Source organism: Cydia amplana, chromosome 3 (assembly GCF_948474715.1).
Source record: "Cydia amplana chromosome 3, ilCydAmpl1.1, whole genome shotgun sequence".
Classification (NCBI taxonomy): Eukaryota; Metazoa; Arthropoda; class Insecta; order Lepidoptera; family Tortricidae; genus Cydia; species Cydia amplana.
Genome location: NC_086071.1, coordinates 13804350 through 13826134, shown reverse-complemented (window position 1 = coordinate 13826134; position 21785 = coordinate 13804350). Strand labels below are relative to the sequence as shown.

The window sequence follows — 21785 nt, the reverse complement described above, 5'->3', positions numbered from 1 at the left end:
TGGTACTTTTTCTCTACAGGTGACCGTACTAGTACATATATCTCAAACGAAAGCTCGCCAGTGGTCACGGCAGCATGATGGATAAAACTTAGAATACGGGATGGTGAAAGGTCTCCCAGACAGGCTAGTGGCTTTTGCTGGAATGTAATACAACTATTATGTATAAAGTACATTTACATTACGTATTTTGAAGTGGCACAGAATGCGCAGGGAAACATTATAATGCCATTATAAACAGTGGAAAAAATATCAACCAAAATGCCGGGACCGACCTACCATTAACGACCAAATATTCGATATAAAAATCTAGAATAATTAACAAAATTGTTTCACATATGCGATCTACATAATAATGAAGTTATGAATATATTACAGGCTGTTCTAAATCTTGACTGAAATAATTAAGCAAACACGTTTTCTCTATTTAATCTTAACGTTACACGCGATTTTTGTAAATGATTTACACATGAATAGCACCCTAACGTGACCCTGACGTCCACTTACAACGGTCTAAATGAGAGGTACGGCATATATTATATGATCGATATGTAGGCATAAAAGTTTTTGTACCACAATATGGTTATGCACTTAAATAAATGTAATTGCGTCAACGCAAGCACTTACGGTGTTAACTTGGCGCGTTGTTTCTTGCATCGCGATCCCATTTTTGGTCGTAAGCTTTAGTTTTATCAAGACATAAAGACCCGAATGAATTTATCGCGAATGGCGTTGGCAAAAATGTGAATATAATAAATGCAATGAATAATTCAGCGTGTATCGGTAATTCGGTATGGACGGCGGCGGCGAAGGCGCGGGCGCTAGTAAAAACGCAGCGCTAACGCTCGCCCGGCCGGAATGCCTCGCCAGCGTTTTTACCTAATTGTTCTGGAGCACGCACTCATCCATTATCTAACTGATTTAGGCTTTGTTACTTTTTTGCCTAGGCCTTCGCGTCATATCACAATCGTTGTCCTCTGAATTTTGAACGGGCGAAACAATTGGATTTTCTAAATTTAATTTCACAAATTCGTTTTTTCCATTCCTTAACAGGATAAAATATTTTTCATGCACAACGCTAATATATTATCGGGTGTTAATATCACACCAACACATTTCTTTTTATTACCGCGCCTGAGGCATTTAAAAAGACCTTAATTAATTCATTAATCGCATTGTATTCAATTTGTTAGGATGCTGTTGAAGTCCGAATTTCGTTGGCAGTGTTAGTTTAGCATAAATTATTGAGTATGTTTGGTATAAGATATTAACGAACATTAAATAAATTTTGCGGTTCCAATTTGTACAAAAATAGATTTAACATGTTAACTGTTAAATAAAGTCCCATTAGTTCTCGAACAGTCTCGTACCAATGAGTTTTTTGGAACTTATGTACGAAAATATCATTTGATATTTACGATTTGCTTTTCGGTGAAGAAAAACATCGTGAGGAAACCGGACTAATCCCAATAAGGCCTAGTTTCCCCTATGGGTTGGAAGATCAGATGGCAGTCGCTTTGGTAAAAACTAGAGCCTACGTCAATTCTAGATATTTGTCAAGCGGACCCCAGGCTCTCATGAGCCGTGGCAAAATGCAGGGATAACGCGAGGAAGAAGAAGTTCTCGAACAGTCTAAATGGGGCTTAAGAAAACATTCTCCGGGACGATTTTTTTGTAATTGTGCTGTCTGTACAAATGAGTGGCGACAAACTATAAAATAAGAACTCACGTGCGCTTGCGTGGATGTCAATGATTCTGTAATTAATATTAATTTGATGGTTAGTTGTTATTCCACGGCGTTGCCAACGTGCTCGATTATCCATGTTTTTAACAACCGACCACCTTCCTTTTGAACATAATAGCGCAAATATTAATGTCAACAGTAAACAGAATTTTGACCCATATTCCTGAGCAATATGGCTGATTTTTAAAGCATTGTATTTGCGTTGTAATTGAGTAGGAATGGTCGTACTGCCGAGAGTCGCGTTTCCTCACGTTTGGCGCTCAATGCAATTGCCTCTATAGGCATCGTGCTGATATTTTCGGTATTTTCATTTGTGCAACGCTTGTTTATTTTCCGCTCGTCAAGTACAGGTGACGGTGTTCAATGAATCGATTAAATGCCGCCACTTAATTGTAATCTCCGACTGAAATCAGATTTGTTTTAAAATCCCTACAAGTCATGCAACCGACTCGTTGATAATATATTTTATTGAATTCTTATTTAAGTTTAGAGTAAAGTATGTTTTAATTACACATTGTCCCAGTATTCTCAACTGGAGTAAAAAATATACAGTTATTAAGTGTTAAGCATTAGAAAAAAGATCAAACGAAGCAAAGAAAACAATCTTGACGTGTCTTTTAATTGAAAAAGCCTTTTTCACCCTGAGGTGAGCTGCTGACAGCTCGAACAAGGGTAGTTTGCTACTTAAAAACAGTGAGCATGATCGCATTTTGCTCACTGTTTTTAAGTCATGGAAAATAAATTCATCCAGATATCCAAGTGTCAAAACTATTCGTGTAAAATTTAATCCAAATTCCCTAATTAGTTTAGCAGTTTTTGTGTAATAGTGGAGTACCTACCTAACAAATATTAAACAAACATCCAAATATATTTAAGTACTAAGAAAATTAACAAATTTACATTAAAAATACATTAAACTAAATTAAAACTAAACTCAACAAGGCCATAACTCAGTCAAACAACTCTCAGCCTCTGCATCAGGAAAGACCCGGAACGAGGGTCATGAGGGTTTTTAAGTAGCAAAGTACCCTTGTTCGAGCTGCTGAGGTGAAAACTTAATTGTTGGTATATCTTAATAAAAAATGAGTGAATAGAGGTAAGTGATGAAGAAGGAATACATTTTTCGGGTTCTCTAATATGATCTCACTGCTGAGGTGAAACGTTTTGTGAACTACACGAGATCAAAGTTATTTACATCTCGTGCGCTTTTGAGTCCCTTACTACGCTCAAGATTCTAAATTAGTTAGTATAGAATCTTTCGCTTGCACGGGACTCAAAATAAGCACTCGAAGAAATATCAAACTTTGATCTCTTGTTGTACAAATAATTATTGTTGGAAAATAAGTCACGGCAAATATTTAAAAAGCGTTTTTCAATAAATGGGCACGACAAGATCGCGTAGTCTTTTTCTAAAGCTAAAAAAAACGAACTATAGGTACATAGATAGTAGTAGGTATTTGAAGAGATTTATTTACCATACTGCTCTGTTCCTTCCACTATTGTACTATTTTTGTGTTCTGGTAATAAACGTATTTTTTTTTGTATAAATTACACATTGTTTTTCCTGTTTTAGGAACCCTTCGACCGCCGGGGCTCATCGGGGGAAGCAAGCCTAAGGTGGCCACGCCGGCCGTAGTCTCTAAGATAGAACAGTACAAGCGGGAAAACCCCACCATCTTCGCTTGGGAGATTCGGGAGCGACTCATCTCTGAAGGTAAGATTTTTTGATAATAAGTGCTGTGCTAGGTACTAGCTTGATATTTCTCAAAACATTTCCTTTTGAAGTTTTTGTAATATTGACAGGTATTTGCAGCATTTATTATTAATTAAGAATATGCAATTAAATATGTATTTATAATTTTATAATATTTTATTTTATTATATTTTATGTAATTAAAACATAAAAAATATGTATTTTAGTAATATAAAATACTAAGTATTAATGCAAATCAACTTGTGAATTGTGAAGAAAAGATATCAACGCGCATCGGACGGATCAGAATAACACCACAATATTTCATTGCAGCAAACGTTGCATTTTACGTTTACTTCAACGTAATAATTAAAAGACACAATGCAGACGAAGACTATATGACAAATGTAATATTCACGCCCAATCTTTTGCTCACTCATAAGCGGTAAACACTTGTTTTGTATTACAGCTTGAACATATAGGTAGTATCGCGTATACGCTAATGATCAAATGTAGTTAATGAGTTTAAATTATTGAAGAGAAAACTTCTTTAGCGGCGCTGTGCACTTTTTGTCATGGGGAAAAATATTAAACTCGCGAGAGCCTAAGACGTAAGACATAAGACGGACACGTGACCTGATCGAAAAACTGTTATTTATTGATTTAAATGCCATCTAGTGAGTTTCCCTCTAACTGGTACTTATATAACTCGAGTACTAACAGTGATGTGCTTAGAGGTTTCAAGTAATGCGACGAAATAACGCTAGATGGCGTTAACCTCAATTATACATAGTGCTGCAGACATTTTGCACTAGTAATTGAGTTTTCACTTCTGCCGGCACTCCCGGAGTGCAATCCGTTTTTTTTTTCTTTATTTACCAACAGTTTGGCTGGTTACAGTACTTATAATCTCTATATTAATCACTAATGCGAAAATGGTGAGTCGAAAGTTGTTGTTAATGATTTTAGCAGCCGACACTTTTACTTACACAACCATTTTATGCTAAAACTGATTACATATAACAACAACAAGAGTAAAATTAGGTAACTAAATAACACTGGAACCAACTTAAGATTGCTTGGGATAATCTCTAACTTCCCGCACGCAGTATGCGATTGTTAAGTCAAACGCAATGATAAGTTCTAGTAAGTGTAAGGCCTGAGTGGACGCTCATGTTGGGCGTGCAGCGGGGAGGGGCATGCGGCGTGCATTTTAAACAAATGCAAGCGTATAGGAGCGGCCTTAGTGCACGCTGCTCAAATTACTTGTGAGCCCGGCGCCACGCTGCACGCCCCGCCGAACGCTCCGCTTTGAGCGTCCACTCAGGCTTTACACTAACAAATGACGATGATTTGGCACTGGCAAGGAATTCCCGTGCACATTATGAACGCCGGGAGCGATCACGCGTCTGCGTCTGCGCTGCATTCAGCACATACCTACTTGCATTATTTCTTACTGCGAATTTTCAATATTACGCATTTTTAAAACTTAAACAGGAGCCGAATTTTTGTACAAAAAAGAATTCATTTAGCTACAAATGAGACTTTTTTTGTTATTTCCACTCAGAATCAAAAGCTCATTCCATCCCAATATTAGGAGATATTTAAGTGTCCTAAAATTTCCATACATTTTTCGTTCCTTCCGTTTTGCTACCTTTATACAAATTCTATGAAATGGTAATGGATTGGGATAAAACATTGGGACATTTTTTTCTTCTATTAGGATAGAAAGAGCAGAAGTTCCCTTGATCATTAAGATCATTTTGATGTTATTTCAATGGCCCGAACTATTTTTTATTATTACAATGAATGAATATTATGGTAACTTACGTAATTTAAACACTCGCATGGCATGTTTTGGAGAGCATAGATCTCGGTTAGTACAGAATGGGTAGGAATGAAATACGCCTGAATAAATTACTCATACCTCAAATTGTCTGAATTTCAGTCAAATTAACGCCATGACAGAACGTTCATAATCATAATATGACTGCTTGTTTTCAGCAAATAATTACAATTCTTAGCAAAACAGTTCGATTCCCATGTACCTTTACCAAATACAAATTATAGTCTATTTATTTAATCTTAAACAATGTTTACTGCCTATTAAGTTGTTTAAAAAATCATTAGTTACTATCATTGTGGCAGTTACAAAGACAACACGTGAACTTTATTGCAACAAGTTAAGGTCTACCAATGGTCAATGTGAGTTTCCATTCATACAGTATGCAACGCAAGTCGCTCGTTTGCGTTCATGCGTTTATTATAAGTACAGTCACCTGCAATAATATGTTACACAACGAAGGCCGAAAGAATATCTCACACGTTCTTATTTGTAGAGCCATAAGAGCGTGTCACAGATTTTTGCGGCCTCCGAAGAGTAACATATTATTGCAGGTGACTGTACGTAATACCCGTTGGGTGGAGAGCAGCTGCTCGTTGCGTGCGCGAGCTTCTGCGCAGTAGTCCGAGTATCGATACATTAAAAGATCCATGGAATCAACATAGACTATTTCATATCTATTTTGTATGATCCCATGCCTGCGACGATGCTTATGTTTTAGTAACCCTTAAGCGCCACTTGCACCATCCTACTAACCCGGGTTTAACGGGTTAAACCGGCAGCCGGTCAAATTGTACTGGTGACCATGGTAACTACAGGTTTAACCGGTTAACCCCGGGTTAGTGAAGTGTACAAGTTGACAACGGGACACAGGTGGCTACATTAATACCTTTGACAGTCTTCTTGCATTTTTTTTCTGAAACAGGATCATTAGTACTATTGGGCTTCGAGGAGGCTTGAACTCACGATCCTCTACGTTTTTTGGCAAATTAGGGTTAAAGTGTGGTGCACAATACAGCTTAGGCAGAAAATAATAACTAACCGAAAGAAGTAAATAATTACGAGGGCGTACTTACGCTCGCTAATCGCTTAGGTTGTAAATCTAATTGGACAAAACGGCACACTGGGCATATAGTTGTATCAGTAAAAGTTAAGCCGGTGTAAAGGTCGACCGCCGCCATTAGGTAGGAAGCACAGAACCTCTTACGCAGTAACTTTATATCCGATTAACGGATCTGCTTATTTGAGTAATGATTAATGAACTTTAGTAGATTCATGACAACGTTTTTGGGGGTGAATAAGTGAAGCCATTGAAGTGAAACCCCCAAGTCGGACAGTTTCGTGAATGGCTTATGGGTAACGGATAGTATGTCGGTAACACGATATGTGTTGGATTTACGCATCTATGTGCACATAGACTTGGTTGTTGTCGTTACATAAGTAAGGTTAGGTAATTTAATCATTCATCATAACACAAAAAAATAAAGGTATTGTAAGTAGGAACACAAAACTTGGTAGTTATACACAAAACTGTAAAACTGACTTGACTGTATGTTATATGACTTACATATTGGGAAGTAGGTAAAGTACTGATTAACTATTTATCTTCTGAAAATTTAACTTAATTGCTAGTACAGGTAAATTACGATTAGGAAAAAAGTTAAATATAATTTATGTAGTAGGTACAGAGTTACATATGTAATTTTTAGAATAACTATTTCTAAAATAAAACACACGTGAATGGTTCCGCAATGGACTCACAAGTCTCACAACTTATTGCGCAAAGAAAAACGCAACCAGAATTAATTGTATTTAATGTATCAACATTACAATTACCATAAATAGATGCGCAGATTGGTATTGCAGCGAGCGATGGGCGTCTCTGCTTGGAGGCCAACGAGCCAATTGCGATAATTACTCCCGCGACACCTTCGCGCCATGCGTGACGTGGAACGCGAGCAATTCTACAACGCCCTATATGCTCACCCCTGACAATCAATATTTAGTCGTATGCCATCCTTTTTAAAGTTAAATATGGCTTGTTAGCTGAAGCGCTAAAGAGTACCTCTTGCAACTCGAACGTTTCGCCTTCGTGTTTTGCCTAGCACTGCATAGAATCGCAAAATGCATCCAGTTTAAAGCAACTCGACTAAATTCAAATTAATACGCACTTATAGCCTTTTAAATTAGCAAGAGTGAGTGCGAGTGCGTGATCGGCTGTGAAACGGGTTTCGCTTACAAGACCACTTCTGGTTTACGATATCACTGGGGACCGGATTAGGCGACGATAACGCTCTCGATGGGAAACACTGTGCTCAACCAACTTGTTAAATTGGTTCACAGTCATTAAATCTACAGGGGGTGCCGTAACTTGGGGCCATGATCAGGTAAACATCGATATAAAACCAACTTTATTTACAAGAGTTTTATATACAATATCGATTTCGAAAGGACTGTTTGCACATTCAATTTTATTACTTAATTCACCGAAGTATGCTACAGGAAGGCAGATATTTATATTTGAGTTGATTATGATTATTCATATATGGGAATGTTATTGAAGTCGATCGATGAAAGACCGTTTTAAATGAAATAATACTAACATTGAAACTACTTTAAACTGTAAAAATATACAGTAAGTTTTATACAGAATCCTTAGAGTAAATAATAAACACGTATCCAGTTAATGATCGGTTGAAAAATGTGAACAAGTTGTTATGGACAGGGCGAACAATTGTTCAGCGAGTGCTTTTATTCTCCATGTTTTTGTTCTTATCTTTGTGGTCGGCAGAGACATTATCGTCATTTGTTGAAATGTATTTAAAATAATTGGTCAGTGCGGTGAGCAGTGTGCCCTTGCGTTGCCTGCCAAGCTCACGCGATCTCGTGGGCAGTTTTGCTTAAATGCTCACATATTTGCTGTAAACGTCCGAATATTTAGTGAAAAACGTCCGCTTTTAGTTGGTTTACAGTTATATTTTAAATGTAGGCCATATATCTGACAGGTGTCGTCACTTTCGTGAACCTAACAGATAATCATTATACGTATCAATATCGTTGTCTTTAAACGCGTTACGATAAAATAATACCTATATACCTCCCTAAATAAAAGTACCGATATCAATTGAACATAATAAATTTGAATGTAATGCCTGATATGACACATTCATTTTCTAAACTATGTACTCGTAGCTTAGTCATTTGTGAATGTTATTGTGTTGCCGATGGGCTAGTCGAGAATAAAAAAAACTTTGTTGTCGCTTTTATTGTACAAAAAAGTGGATTATTTTAAGGGTGTATAAGCCCCGAGAGCCTACGTCTAGTGCAATAATGTATTACAAAAAATAATTATATGAAATAAGACGCTTATTATGTACCTACGAAGTAGTGAACAAAACTAACATTTTGTACCTACTGATACTTTATTTCAGTGGGGTACTTATATACGTATTTTTAAAAGTGTTCTAGAGATATATAATTTTTTACAATTTTATGCTCATTATTTTAACCATTGGCCTAAAAAGAAAGAAAACATCTTACGAATAAAAAAATTGTAAAACACAAAAAAAACACGGGAAAACTGTCGTCCTTTGGGTAGTGATCCCTAAAATATACCTCCGTTTTCTTTAGCAGTATACCTGTAGGTTTGCGATTGGTGCACAATATATTTATTTCTAAAAAGAAACAACTAGAAAATTTTCATTGCATCTACAAGTCGCGCTCACGCTTGCCAGTGGCCGCGATGTAGTTATGATTGATTCCATTATATCCGACTACGGTTTCGGTGTATCAAAGCGTGTTGACCGGGCGGACCACCTGCTGCTGCTTAGCCGTAAACTCTCATTGAATTAAGAAGATGCACAGAATAGAAGTGATATTAAACATTTGATAGTTTTATTGAAGTGAAAACTGCGCTGTGCACTTTTTGTGATGGGGAAAAAATGTTCAACTCGTAACAGGTGTCACGTGAGACGTAAGACGGACCCGTGACCTGATCTAAAAACTGTTACTTGAGTTTTTCTTTATTGAATTAAATGCCATCTAGTGAGTTTCCCTCCAACTGGTATTAATATAACTCGAGTACTAACAGTGATATGCTTAGGGGTTTCAAGTAATGCGACGAAATAACGCTAGATGGCTTTAACCTCAATTACATAGTGCTGCAGACATTTTGCAATAGTTGTGTTTTCACTTCAGCCGGCACTCCCTGAGTGCAACCCGTGGTTATTATTTTTAATTATTATTTTAGTACTTAAGTACTTACCTTGGTTACAGTAACTGTTATCATCCTTGTTTTTTTTTATACCACATCGGTGGCAAACAAGCATACGGGCCGCCTGATGGTACAGTTAATTTTCAAGTTTCAGAGTTTCTTTAAAAATTTAGCAGTCTCTATTTTGTAAGTAAAGCTGTAGGTAAGCAATATAGTTACTGTAGCACTGTTAAAATATATTAAAATGATTTTAAACGCGTCATTCACGTATTATTAAGTCAAATAGAGGCTCGACATAATAATATCTCGAATATTTAAATAATGTGTGTATGTGTATGTATGTGTCTTAATATGTTCGAGTCTTACAGGAGTTTTATAGTTAATATTGTAGCAATGTTACTGTTAGCGTTGACAGCGGCGACGTTACTGTCAATATCCTTGATAAAATGAGAGAAGGATTATACGTTCTAGTCGTGACAGTAATTATATAATATACGGCAAGGACATCAACGCAATGTATCTAGGAAATTATTGACAGTGGCATCGCTCGAGTTAATGCAACAGGCCGCGTAGCCAACATGCCAATCGCTTACGCTCCGTAGCGATCGAAACGCAACTGTCACTGTCGCACTAATATAGAAGAGTGATAGTGATAGGGAGACACAAAATGATTCAATGGAGAAGCGATAGCGATTGTCACCTTGGCTAGGCCGCCAGTAACGTTGCAACAGTACCTAATCCTGTTGCAGTCGCCATCCGAATGTAATATATCAAGTTAATACTTTATATAGTTTCGTTAAATCCGTTATTAAATCTGGCCTTAATCTTATAAAATAATCTGCATTATTTATTAAAAAATAATTAAGGGCCGTTAATATTTCGCTTTTAGATTTTATAACAAATTACTTCTCTGCAATCTGCTTAAAATAGATTAGAAGAAAAAAATAAACAATAATTTGCACCAAAGCCTATCTAAATAATAGATATTGTCATAAGTCTATGGTATGGAATACTTTTAAAATAAGATCGAAATAGAATTTCAATTAAATTTATATCATAATGGCCTGACGTACAATGCGGGTTTTTGATAAGAGCTCGTGCCCAGCCGTGTTTATGAAACGAGCCAAAATTGATTAATTTCATTTCATAACTGTAGCGGCACGGTAGCCACCCAATTTTTTTTTCGACTACATCTTCATAACAAGTGCTATTATTAAGAATTATAGATGTACCTATCTATAATTACTCGACCCAAGAAAAATATTAAAAGGTAACATTCAAAAATCCTTTTTTTCCTTCTTCAGAAGTCCACTTTAACACCAAACTAATATTTAGAAATGCCAATATATAATAGGATTCTGTTAAAAACGAGGCATCCACTTAAGACAGACGCGCCCGATGAGCGGTTATCAAAACAGAGCGGCTCATCGCAACCGTCTAAATTTTAATAAGTTGCCCACTACCGCCTTTGTTAACCGTGACGAGGCAGTTTTGGACAATGGCTTGCGCAACTTATCGACTAAATAAATCGATATCGGTTTACGAGGCGTTACGAGGCTCTAGCTACTGACCGCAGTTTGATTAATTGCATTCTTGGGTGTAGGCCAGCGGCTAAGGGGTTCGATTCCCGAATCGAACGTTGGCGCCGATTAATTAGCGAATCGATGCCGAGACTTTTACGACTCTCATGCTGGGGATCTTTTTGTGGGTGTACAAAAAGGTTTTGTTTTTTATTTAACGACTAATTTTATTTTAATATCGAGTTTTTAAAATAAACAAAAAATCTTAGGACTATAAACAGAATCGATTAAATTGTGCCCAGAATCTCAGACCTCCTATTGGTGTGTCTAATGGGATGGAGTACTTTTTCACGCGCTTTTTGACATTTACTAACAAGGTCTTGCCTCGTTCGCTTCCATTGTGCGGTCCAAAAATCAAATCGATGGCCTCACAGCTTCTAATAAATCGATACATTTATTGATTTGTTACAGCTTTAAATTGGTTCCCAGCAGTGCACCGCAACGTTGCGCCCGAGCCGCGTTGCTCTCGCTCTTGGCTTTTGGGACTTTTACAACGCGCTTTATTTGATCTACTTTTAATGTATGAATAAACAAGGCTTTATCTGCCAAAATACCCCCGTAACTCGCGGTGTACGTTTTACGTATATTTGGCATACCGACAAGATATTATACCTTTACTAGCGACCCGCCCCGGCTTTGCACGGGTTAACAAATTATACATAAACCTTTCTCTTGAATCACTATATAAGTATATTAATCATAGGATCATAGCTATGACATTTTGTTTGACTTTTTTTTGATTTATTGATTATTAATGATAAGAGTTAGCACTCGAAGAACAATTTAAAAATCTAAAAAGTGAAACGTAACGAAATGTGAAAAAAAATCTATGATATTAATATCCAGACAGGAAAATAGAGGACTACGTTAATACGGAGGTGTACCTAAGTCTTTCGCAAATATTATAACATTGATTACATTTTAACAAAAAAATATTCACGGTAGCGTGTGCCACTTCCGCACGATACAGTCCTAGTAAAAGTGCTATTTATCAGACGTCGTAACGTTATCTAGCCATTGCTAATTGAAATTTGTAGGAAAGCGGGTGTAGGCGTTTAGCGCAACGGTTGCTGCAAGCGGCCCCCTGCTGGCGTGGACACCTTTTTACTTGGGCCACGCCGCGGGTGCCGCTTGATTGCCTCCGATCTCATCGTTTTATGCTCCCCATAAAGCCAACAATAATTCATTTAGACGACGTGACGCCACTCACTCGTTAACTGGTGGTGTTGTTCGACGCGGACGTGATTCCAGGGCGGCCAGACAGTTCCGCCTTGGATAATATCACTCGCGCATTTCAAATCTCTCACAGTCAATTATTCGATACATTTCTAATCGAATCACTTCAAATCGTAAAGAAAGCACCCATTAATCGAACGCTACCATCAATACATAAAATCAAAATTTAATGATCTTGAATAGCCAGTTCACGACTCATCACAAGAAAACTAATAAAACGTCAAATTCACTGTGCTTTATAGATATTTGAGGCTAATTAACTTGATCAGGTTAAGCCGTCCACATTTTTTCCATTTCTTTAATTTAGTTGGACGAACCGTCTCTATTTAAAAACCGGTCTAAGTAAAACAAACAAACAAATTCATTCCAAACCATTAGGCACGAGATCCGACTGTTAATGTCTCAATTTAGAAACGGGCGTAAATCTTTTAAGGCGTGACAATTACTGTTGCTTTCCGGCAATACAAATAAAAAGGCTTTCCGTCAATTATCGATAAATTAACCCGATTAAACACTCCACGGCCGACGGCGCCGGAGCGTCTTATCTCGGGACATGTCACGCTTTTAGGCAGGTAACACTGCGCCTCAGAAACATTTACAATTTTAAACTAATTTTCTTTCTTCCATATACAGTACTCACTGAATCAAAAGTGAAAAACTTTAAACCGACCGGTCTGGCCCAGGGATGTTGCGAACATCCGCATCCGCATCCGCAACCGCGGAACTTCCGCATTATTTTCAAATCCTCCGCATCCGCATAAAATCGATGCGGAGCTTATGCGGATGCGGATGTCGAACAAGTCGGTACAGGAACGTCTTAGCGGCGGCGTAAGTGCTAGGTAATTTCGTCATTACCTATAACGAAATCGTCTAGATCCAGAAAAGTCGGCCAAGTTACTGTTTATTAAATATAACGCACCTATATTCTTGCTCAAATACTAAACGTTTCGTTTGTTTTTAAATAAAAAAATACTAAAAATGTAATATTTGACGTTTTCTAAGTACCTAATCTTGACATCCGCATCCGCATCCGCATCCGCGGATGTGAGCCTTTAAATATCCGCATCCGCGGATGTCAAAAAATCGGCATCCGCAACATCCCTGGTCTGGCCTAGCGGGTAGTGACCCTGCCTGGGAAGCCGCGGTCCTGGGTTCGAATCCCAGTAAGGGCATTTATTTGTGTGATGAGCACAGATATTTGTTCCTGAGTCATGGTTGTTTTCTATGTATTTAAGTATTTGTATATTATATCTATCGTTGTCTGAGTACCCACAACAGAAGCCTTCTTGAGCTTACCGTGGGGCTTAGTCAATTTGTGTAAAAATGTCCTATAATATTTATTTATTTATTTATTATTAAAATATGTAAACACATACACCATTGTGTCATCTAATCATTGCCGCCGATGTTGATATTTATTATAAAGTGTACAGTCAATAATGTGTACGAACATTATCACGTTATTAGATCTGATACGTACAAAAAGTCAACGTTGTAAGAATTTAAACGCTGAACATAACTAGCTCCTTCTATTGAAAATAACTAAACCTTTTAATAGAAGCGGGGCCCATTGTGACTAATCATGATTAAACGACTTTAGACAAATTGCATGACCGTGACTGGGCATGTAGGCAACAGGGCTCGAGCTCAAATCATTAAAAGAACAATTATAGATATCGCATTCATTCCCACCTGCAACCGTTGACTCCGTTAATGATCTCGATCTAAACAAATACCAAATCTGACCGCTCGCCGATCATTCTATAACCGATTGCCATTTACAATTTAATATAGGTACATTGCCAATCATGTTTGATTTACACTGACAGGATTTGGAACATAATTCAGAATAGTATTTTTTATTTCAATTGATTAGAGTCAGAATTTTACTTATTGATAAGTTTTACGAACTAGTTACGGTAATATCCAATTGATTACTGTTCTTGATCATACTCATAAAGGCTTTTTGTGAGTCAAAAGAAAACTAAATCGAACTAGATTAAAAGAGGCGGCGCGTCGCTGAGCTCCCACAAAACCTTAACGGATTTTCAACGGTTCGTTTTCTTTTTACAAAACGCTTCTCCCAACATAATTAAAGATCTCGGTTGGTAAGTGATGACTGGTCACCATTAGATGTATTCTCAGCCACATCAGGTTTCTGACGTCTAAGGGCGGCGGCTGACGCCGCGCTGCCTCGCCGCGCCGATTACGGACCAAACAAATTGTGTGGAGGGCACCTCTTTGTGCTTCAGACGTGTTAACAATGAGAGAAGCCCCGCAACTGATCATTACTATTATACCTCCTATGCAAGGCTTTGTATTTTGAGTAAATTATAACAGCTCGCTTGTATCATCTACGCCCGCCAACTCTCAGACAGCACGTCATTACCAACAGTGACAGCATTAAATCGATTTGTTTCATCGCGTTGTTGTAGACCACCAATCATTGTATTAATATTGTCCATATCTAGAAGCTATAATTTTTTCTATTTATTCTCCGTGACAAGCATTTGACAAGGCGTATAATTTTTAGTTACCGATAGATAGATAATTTCCTTTAACTAGCGTTGTCTTTAAAACGTTTCACATGTGACATGTTAAGAGCGTCCATTAAGAAATTATTTACAATTATTCTTCGTGGACGTAATTGTTCAAAGTATGGACAATTTATGACTGCAATAATGAGTAAGCGGAAAAGTTTAACTTCAAGGAAACAATTAGGTACCTACCTACACCAAACAGACTGTGCGCACAGTTACTAAAGATAACGCCTGAAATTATCATTTGATTATTAGTCGATGGATGGCTGTTATTTAATCGATATCAACACAAAAATCATAATAAAAAAACACATTCACACACTCACGTCATTAAATTAATGTTTCTCATGACATAATGGCAGCGTTTAACATAAGATGCCTGCAGGTACATTAAACGAAACATGGTACCTATCGGAACTAAAATGAAATTGAGTAGTACCTACTCGTAATCTCTTTTAATGCATTGTAAATGGAATAGTTGATGGACACTGGCCCACGAAATAAAAAATAAACCTTCAATACAGGTTTCCAATAATTGTAATAAATTGCGCCAGCAAGACTACTGGACTCAATTGTTCAGTAGCTGAACAACAAATTCTACGACAATTATTGTTGGCCAGGCTATGATTAAATTATGGCACTTATTCGAAGTGTTTCCTGAAAATTACATGGGATGGCTCTCGCAAGGCTGCGCGCGCACGCGATCCGAGCACGCATTAAACTCTATAATGGCCAACCATTCTGCGGTACTAGTCAGGAACAACATAAGCGTACTTGGCGTACAACATACTTACGACATTCTATGCTGGCAGGCTGACCGTTTTAAACGCGACCAATGACGCATCGGTTTTAACGCTCCCAGTCACTCTTGTAATTAACAATGCGTTCTTCCAACCTGACGTCGTTCAAACCTGGCACGACGACGCCGATGGCGGTGTTGAATTATAGCAATACTTTTTCATCTTACGTATATATATATATATTACGTTGCGCTAAATGTCTATTTATAGGATAGTGTATGTTAAATATTGTGTATGGCTTGTCTAAGTAAAACAATTTTGATATCTTCATCGCGCATTGCCGTAACAGTCGATATAAAAAAAAACATATTTATTGAAAGAAAATGGAGTATGTACCTACCTATCTGGGTAATCCGCTAGATATGATCACTATTAGCTTTAAGTTCAAACTTGTAAATAGTCATGGAACATTTTGTGACCAATCAATCTTTCATTTCGAGTACATGGTTTCGCCATTGCCGTTGTATTTTCAGGTATACTAACAGTTTAGAGCTGAATTTTATAATTTTAATTATTTTCGCAGGTGTATGCACCAACGCAACTGCTCCAAGCGTGTCCTCGATCAACAGGATACTGAGGAACCGGGCCGCGGAGCGTGCGGCGGCGGAGTTCGCTCGGGCCGCTGGCTACGGGCTGTACGCCGCACCGCCACCCTATGGCGCCTTCCCCTGGGCTGGCAGCGGCGGCGTGTGGCCCCCGGGCTCGCTGCCGCTACCCCCCGGCGTGCCGCCGCCTTCAGGGGTACCGCATCATGACATGCAACAGGGCTTCTTGTCTTCATCCGGGCGAGGACTAATAGGTAATTTCTTAATAAGGAAGTACCGGGCGATAAAAACAAGCAATCTTATTTCTGTTAATTTGATGTGGCAATCAATACTCAACATTCTTATCTTTCTCGTAGATGTCGACGGCGATGACTCCGGTTCGCTTGACGGAGAACAACCAAAGTTTAGAAGAAATCGCACCACCTTCAGTCCTGACCAGCTTGAAGAACTAGAAAAAGAATTCGAGAAATCTCATTACCCGTGCGTCTCGACGAGGGAACGCCTCGCTTCCAAGACGTCATTGTCGGAGGCGCGAGTCCAGGTAACAAGACCGCTATACCTAAGCCACAAATTAAATTCCTCAATCATAAACCAAGCAGCGAATTAATAATTTATAGTAATAATGTCGAGCTAGAGATATCTTAATCAAATCAGAGCTATCATTTTACATCGATTTACATTCATGAATATTTGTTAAATCAGTGAGAACAGAATACTAATCATGTTTATTTACCGTTACTGACAGGTTTGGTTTTCCAACAGACGAGCCAAGTGGAGACGCCATCAGCGCATGAATCTCCTCAAGCGCGGTGGCGGCTCGCCCGCACACCGCCTGCCCCACTCCCCGTCCCCCTCCCGCTCCCGTTCGCGTTCTTTGTCCCCCGCGCGCGCGTATCACACGCCCCAGATGGGCGGCGAGAATAGTGCTTTCAAGTCACTCTCCCATCAAGATACGGCTCTGAAGGCTCTGTCTCACCAGGCTCAGTTCGATAGCAACGCACTGAAAGCGCTGTCGCAGCATACGTACGAGAGCGGTGCGTTCAAACCGCATCCTGGGCTAGAGAGTAGCGCGTTCAAAGCGCTCGTCCCGCATTCGGCGGCGGCTGCGTTACTGGCGGCGCAGTCGATACACCTAGCTCGCGGGTACGAGTCGCATTCGGACACGGACGAGGAGATCAATGTGCACGACGAGAGTGAAAATGAGGCTGACAGACGCAACAGCAGGGCGCGGTCGCGCTCGCGGAGCCCCGCGCGGCCGCGCCCGCCGCCGCCCAGCGATCTGCCTCTGCAACTCACCAAGCACGACCGTTGACGACTCATTATTCAGTATTACAGGGTTCCAATTGAAGATATCAACAAATAAGCTTTATACGTAAGCAACGCCACTGATTAACGGAAAAAATTAAAAGATAACATTTTAACGGCTTTTAAAGATTTGAATGTGACCTGTAAACATTGTTATAATAGTCTTTATCATTCTTTATAAATGTACATTCCATGTGAATTAAGATGTAAATATTTGTTGTAGGTAGCCAAGTAAGCTCGAAAGTAATTATTACTTAGATACCTATATACAAGTGAATGACTGTGCACAAAAAGTAGATCTTTTATCCACAATAGGAATGTTGACATGATGCTATATATCATCAGATTGTTATGAATACTTACCAAAGCAGCCATTTGGATTGTAAAGGCACGGTTTTAGGCAAACCAAAGTTCCTAATATATTCCTACTCGAAATGATCAATGTATCATAACTTGTATATTGTTATAAAAAAATGTACATTTAATACGTTGTCTGTTGAATTGTAGTTGTAACGGAACCTGATGCTGAAATGGCAGCAACACACTTGGTTATTTTATTTGCGCTAATATAGCCTGGTCACTTCCGTTTTAAAAGATACAACACGAATATTTGGGCAAATGCGGCCAGGTATGTTTGCGGCCGAAGTGAAATGGGTGTTGTTTTGTAAATATTGTACCTAATCATTTCGGGCACTATATGTAAATTATTTATTTCTTAGAAAATTAATATTTGTACAGTATGAGAAGTAGCAAATTACATACGTAAGTACGAGAAATCGAATAAAAAAGTTGAAGTATATTGTTTTTTATTCGTAAGACCTTTCTGTATACAAAACAATGTTCCGGTGATTAAATTTGGAAGCATCCCAAGCTGGCATCGTGGAGCTGAAACCAACGCGTAGATGCCCTTACGACTATTTAATGAAATATAGGTAAGTGGTAAGTATACCGAGGGAATAACAATTATTGAGAAAATTAGTCCCTATCTAAAATTTACTAGGCTACAGGGATGTTGCGGATGCCAATTTTTTGACCGATATATCCGCACCATAGGTTCAACGCCAAAGACCGATTAATCGGTCACAGACCACAGAGCAACATAGACCTACGTGCATATGCATAAAGTTCAATTTCAGTTTTGACACTTCGGTGACGTGGCGTCGGCGTGACAGTTTTTGTGTTTGACACAGCGTCGAAAAGGTTAAGGCAAAGTAGAGGGCCTTATCCCACCCCTTCTGTTGGGCTCCTCCAAGTAATGTCTACGTTGACTGACGGCACTGGTAATATCAGCGGCTGATGGAATCGTTACATGAACCTAGTTAGATTAATTTAGGACTAGTTATAGCACTAAAAATAGAATTGCAGTATTGAAAGCCGATGTAAATGCACTGTAAATAAGTTCAACATTGCCAGCTGTGCCAAACATTGCTTTGCTTGATAAAACAGTTATCAATCAACTATCTATGTCTTTAAATTTAAAACTAGCTTGTTTTGAATTACCTACTTTTACTGCTGCGCATGGTTGCCGACTGCATTGCTCCCGCAAATGAGGGATGTCTGATTATTGGTGGCAGTAATGCAGTCTGCAGTAATGTCGCGCCATAAAGCTGCAGCAGTAACGCTAGTTCAATCTGAATCCGAACGGTACCTTAAAGGTGACAGTCCATTTCCAACCGCAGCTGCACTACTGTTCATTTTACTATGGAAATTGACAGTAACAGCGAAGCGTTCAGTACCAGTAGTGCAGCTGCGGTCGGTAATGGAATGTTACCCTTACTGTTGCAGCGGTGCCGAAGCAGTAAACGAGCGACATCACTATCAATATCTCTGATAAAATGGATAAACGGAATGAAGGTTCTAATTGTGACGGTAATGCGGAAACGACACGACAGCAACCTGAGAAACTTCATCCCCGCTCCTTCGTCAATTTCCCGCTGCTGCATCACTGCAGCAGGAACGCGGCAGCAGCGACACTGCTGCAGATGCGATATGATTTCCACCTGTAATATAATATCGAAGTCATGTGATAAACAAATAATTTTTAAGAAAAAAAAACCGACTTCTATGCGGCCCGGTGAAAGATTATTGTAGATGGTGCGCTATGTAGAAAAGGAGGTAAAACCACCCACTTTTCTAGTAGCATTTCGTTTCTGTAAGGCTCGCAGTTCTAACCTAACCTAACCTACTTTTGTTCGGTTCTGTGAGGATAGTAGTTCAAACCTAACCTAACCCACTTAACAGCGCATATGCGGTGCGGTGTACGGGGGTTTGAGAAGGAGGGGTTTGGCCTCATCATACTTTATACCTACATTTTATGGTAGGTAAGCATAGTGGTTAATTTAGTTTAGGTATCATAGTGGTTTTCCGGGTCAAGGTCCGGGTCTGTGTCCGAGTCCGAGTCCGGGTCTAGTCCAGGTCCGAGTTCAGGTCCGGGTCCGGGTCCGAACCGGATCCGGGTACGAGTCCGGATCTGGATCCGAGTCCGGGTCCCAGTCCAAGTCAAAGTCGAAATTCGAAATCACCAAACGTGTACTATGCGTCGTTGAAGAGTTCTGTTCTGATCATCATCAGCAGTTCCAGTTCATCAAATGCGACAGTTTTTAATGTTAATGCTTTATTTTATGATGAAAATACAGAAAATTCTATACGTGTGCCTTTAAGATTTGAGGAGTTCCCTCGATTCCCCATGGATCCCATGTTCAGAACTAGAGCTTGACATAAATATGGCTTAAAAACCTAACTTGCTTAACAAACATAACGAAGAGGAATAATCGCCAAACGCGAGCTATGCGTCGTTAAAGAGTTTCGTTCTGGTCATCATCAGCAGTTACACTTCCTCAAATATTACTTTTTTGAATGTATATGCTTGATTTGTTGATAAAAACACAACAATCACTATATGTATGCCTTTGAAATTTGAGGAGTTCCCTCGATTCCTTATGGATCCCATCATCAGAACTCGAGCTTGACAAAGATGTGGCTTAAAAACTTAACTTGCTTAACAAACATAACGAAGAGGACAAATCGCCAAACGTGAACTATGCGTCGTTGAAGAGTTTTGTTCTGATCATCATCAGCAGTTCCGCTGCATCAAATGCGATAGTTTTTAATGAAAATGCTCGATTTTCTGATGAAAATACAAAAATCTCTATATGCATGCCTTTAAGATTTGAGGAGTTCCCTCGATTCCTCATGGATCCCATCTTCAGAACTCGAGCTTGACAAAAATGTGGCTTAAAAACTTAACTTGCTTAACAAACATAACGAAGAGGACAAATCGTCAAACGTGTACTATGCGTCGTTGAAGAGTTCCGTTCTGATCATCATCAGCAGTTCCACTTCATCAAATGTCACTTTTTTGAATGTATATGCTTGATTTGTTGATAAAAATACAAAAATCACTATATGTATGCCTTTAAGATTTGAGGAGTTCCCTCGATTCCTCATGGATCCCATCATCAGAACTGGGTTTTGATAAAAACGGGACCAATCTGTAAGCATATACATGCAATCAAAAAAAAAATTTCAAAATCGGTCCAGCAATGACGGAGATATGGAGTAACAAACATAAAAAAATAAAAAACATACAACCGAATTGATAACCTCCTCCTTTTAGATTTGGAAGTCGGTTAAAAAATAGGTACTGAGATAGTTATTTGTACAACAAGAGATCAAAGTTTGATATTTCTTCGAGTTCTTATTTTGAGTCCCGTGCAAGCGAAAGATTCTATACTAGTATCTAATTTAGAATCTTGAGCGTAGTAAGGGACTCAAAAGCGCACGAGATGTAAATAACTTTGATCTCGTGTAGTTCACAAAACTTTTCACCTCAGCAGTGAGAACATATTAGAGAACCCGAAAAATGTATTCCTTCATCACTTACTTACCTCTATTCACTCATGTTTTCTTAAGATATACCAACAATTAAGTTTTCACCTCAGCAGCTCGAACAAGGGTACTTTGTTACTTAAAAACATTGAGCAAAATCGCATTTTGTTCATTTTGTCTCACTCAGTGAGCAAAATGCGATTTTACTCACTGTTTTTAAGTAGCAAAGTACCCTTGTTCGAGTTGCTGAGGTGAAAAAATAATTGCATCAGAGATTATATTAATATTTGGACAACCCTTAGTAAATAGGTACCCGTATGCCAAAAATTTCACAAAAATGCATCTTTAAAACACTCTAATCTCGAGGATCTAGGAGTCAACATTTTCATACATAGGTAATTTATTTAGTTCTGCGCTTTTCAGGTTAATTTCACTACTGGGTTGAATTTATTGATTTATAA

General features: G+C 38.7%; 1 protein-coding gene across 4 annotated transcripts in view; it reads left to right on the top strand.

The window, feature by feature from the left end:
- The window catches only part of LOC134662770 (paired box protein Pax-6-like), a 50603-nt gene extending 33005 nt beyond the window's left edge, over window positions 1-17598 (top strand). The window contains exons 3-6 of one of the 4 annotated variants that reach the window (XM_063519061.1): window positions 3315-3455; window positions 16170-16445; window positions 16548-16732; window positions 16937-17595. In XM_063519061.1, the coding sequence (XP_063375131.1) occupies window positions 3315-3455; window positions 16170-16445; window positions 16548-16732; window positions 16937-17503 (1169 nt within the window). In that variant the 3' untranslated portion in view covers window positions 17504-17595. Of the gene's footprint in view, window positions 1-3314; window positions 3456-16169; window positions 16733-16936 lie in introns of all 4 variants that reach the window. The other 3 variants (XM_063519062.1, XM_063519060.1, XM_063519059.1) reach the window with 3 other exon arrangements.
- Window positions 17599-21785: the final 4187 nt, after the last annotated feature.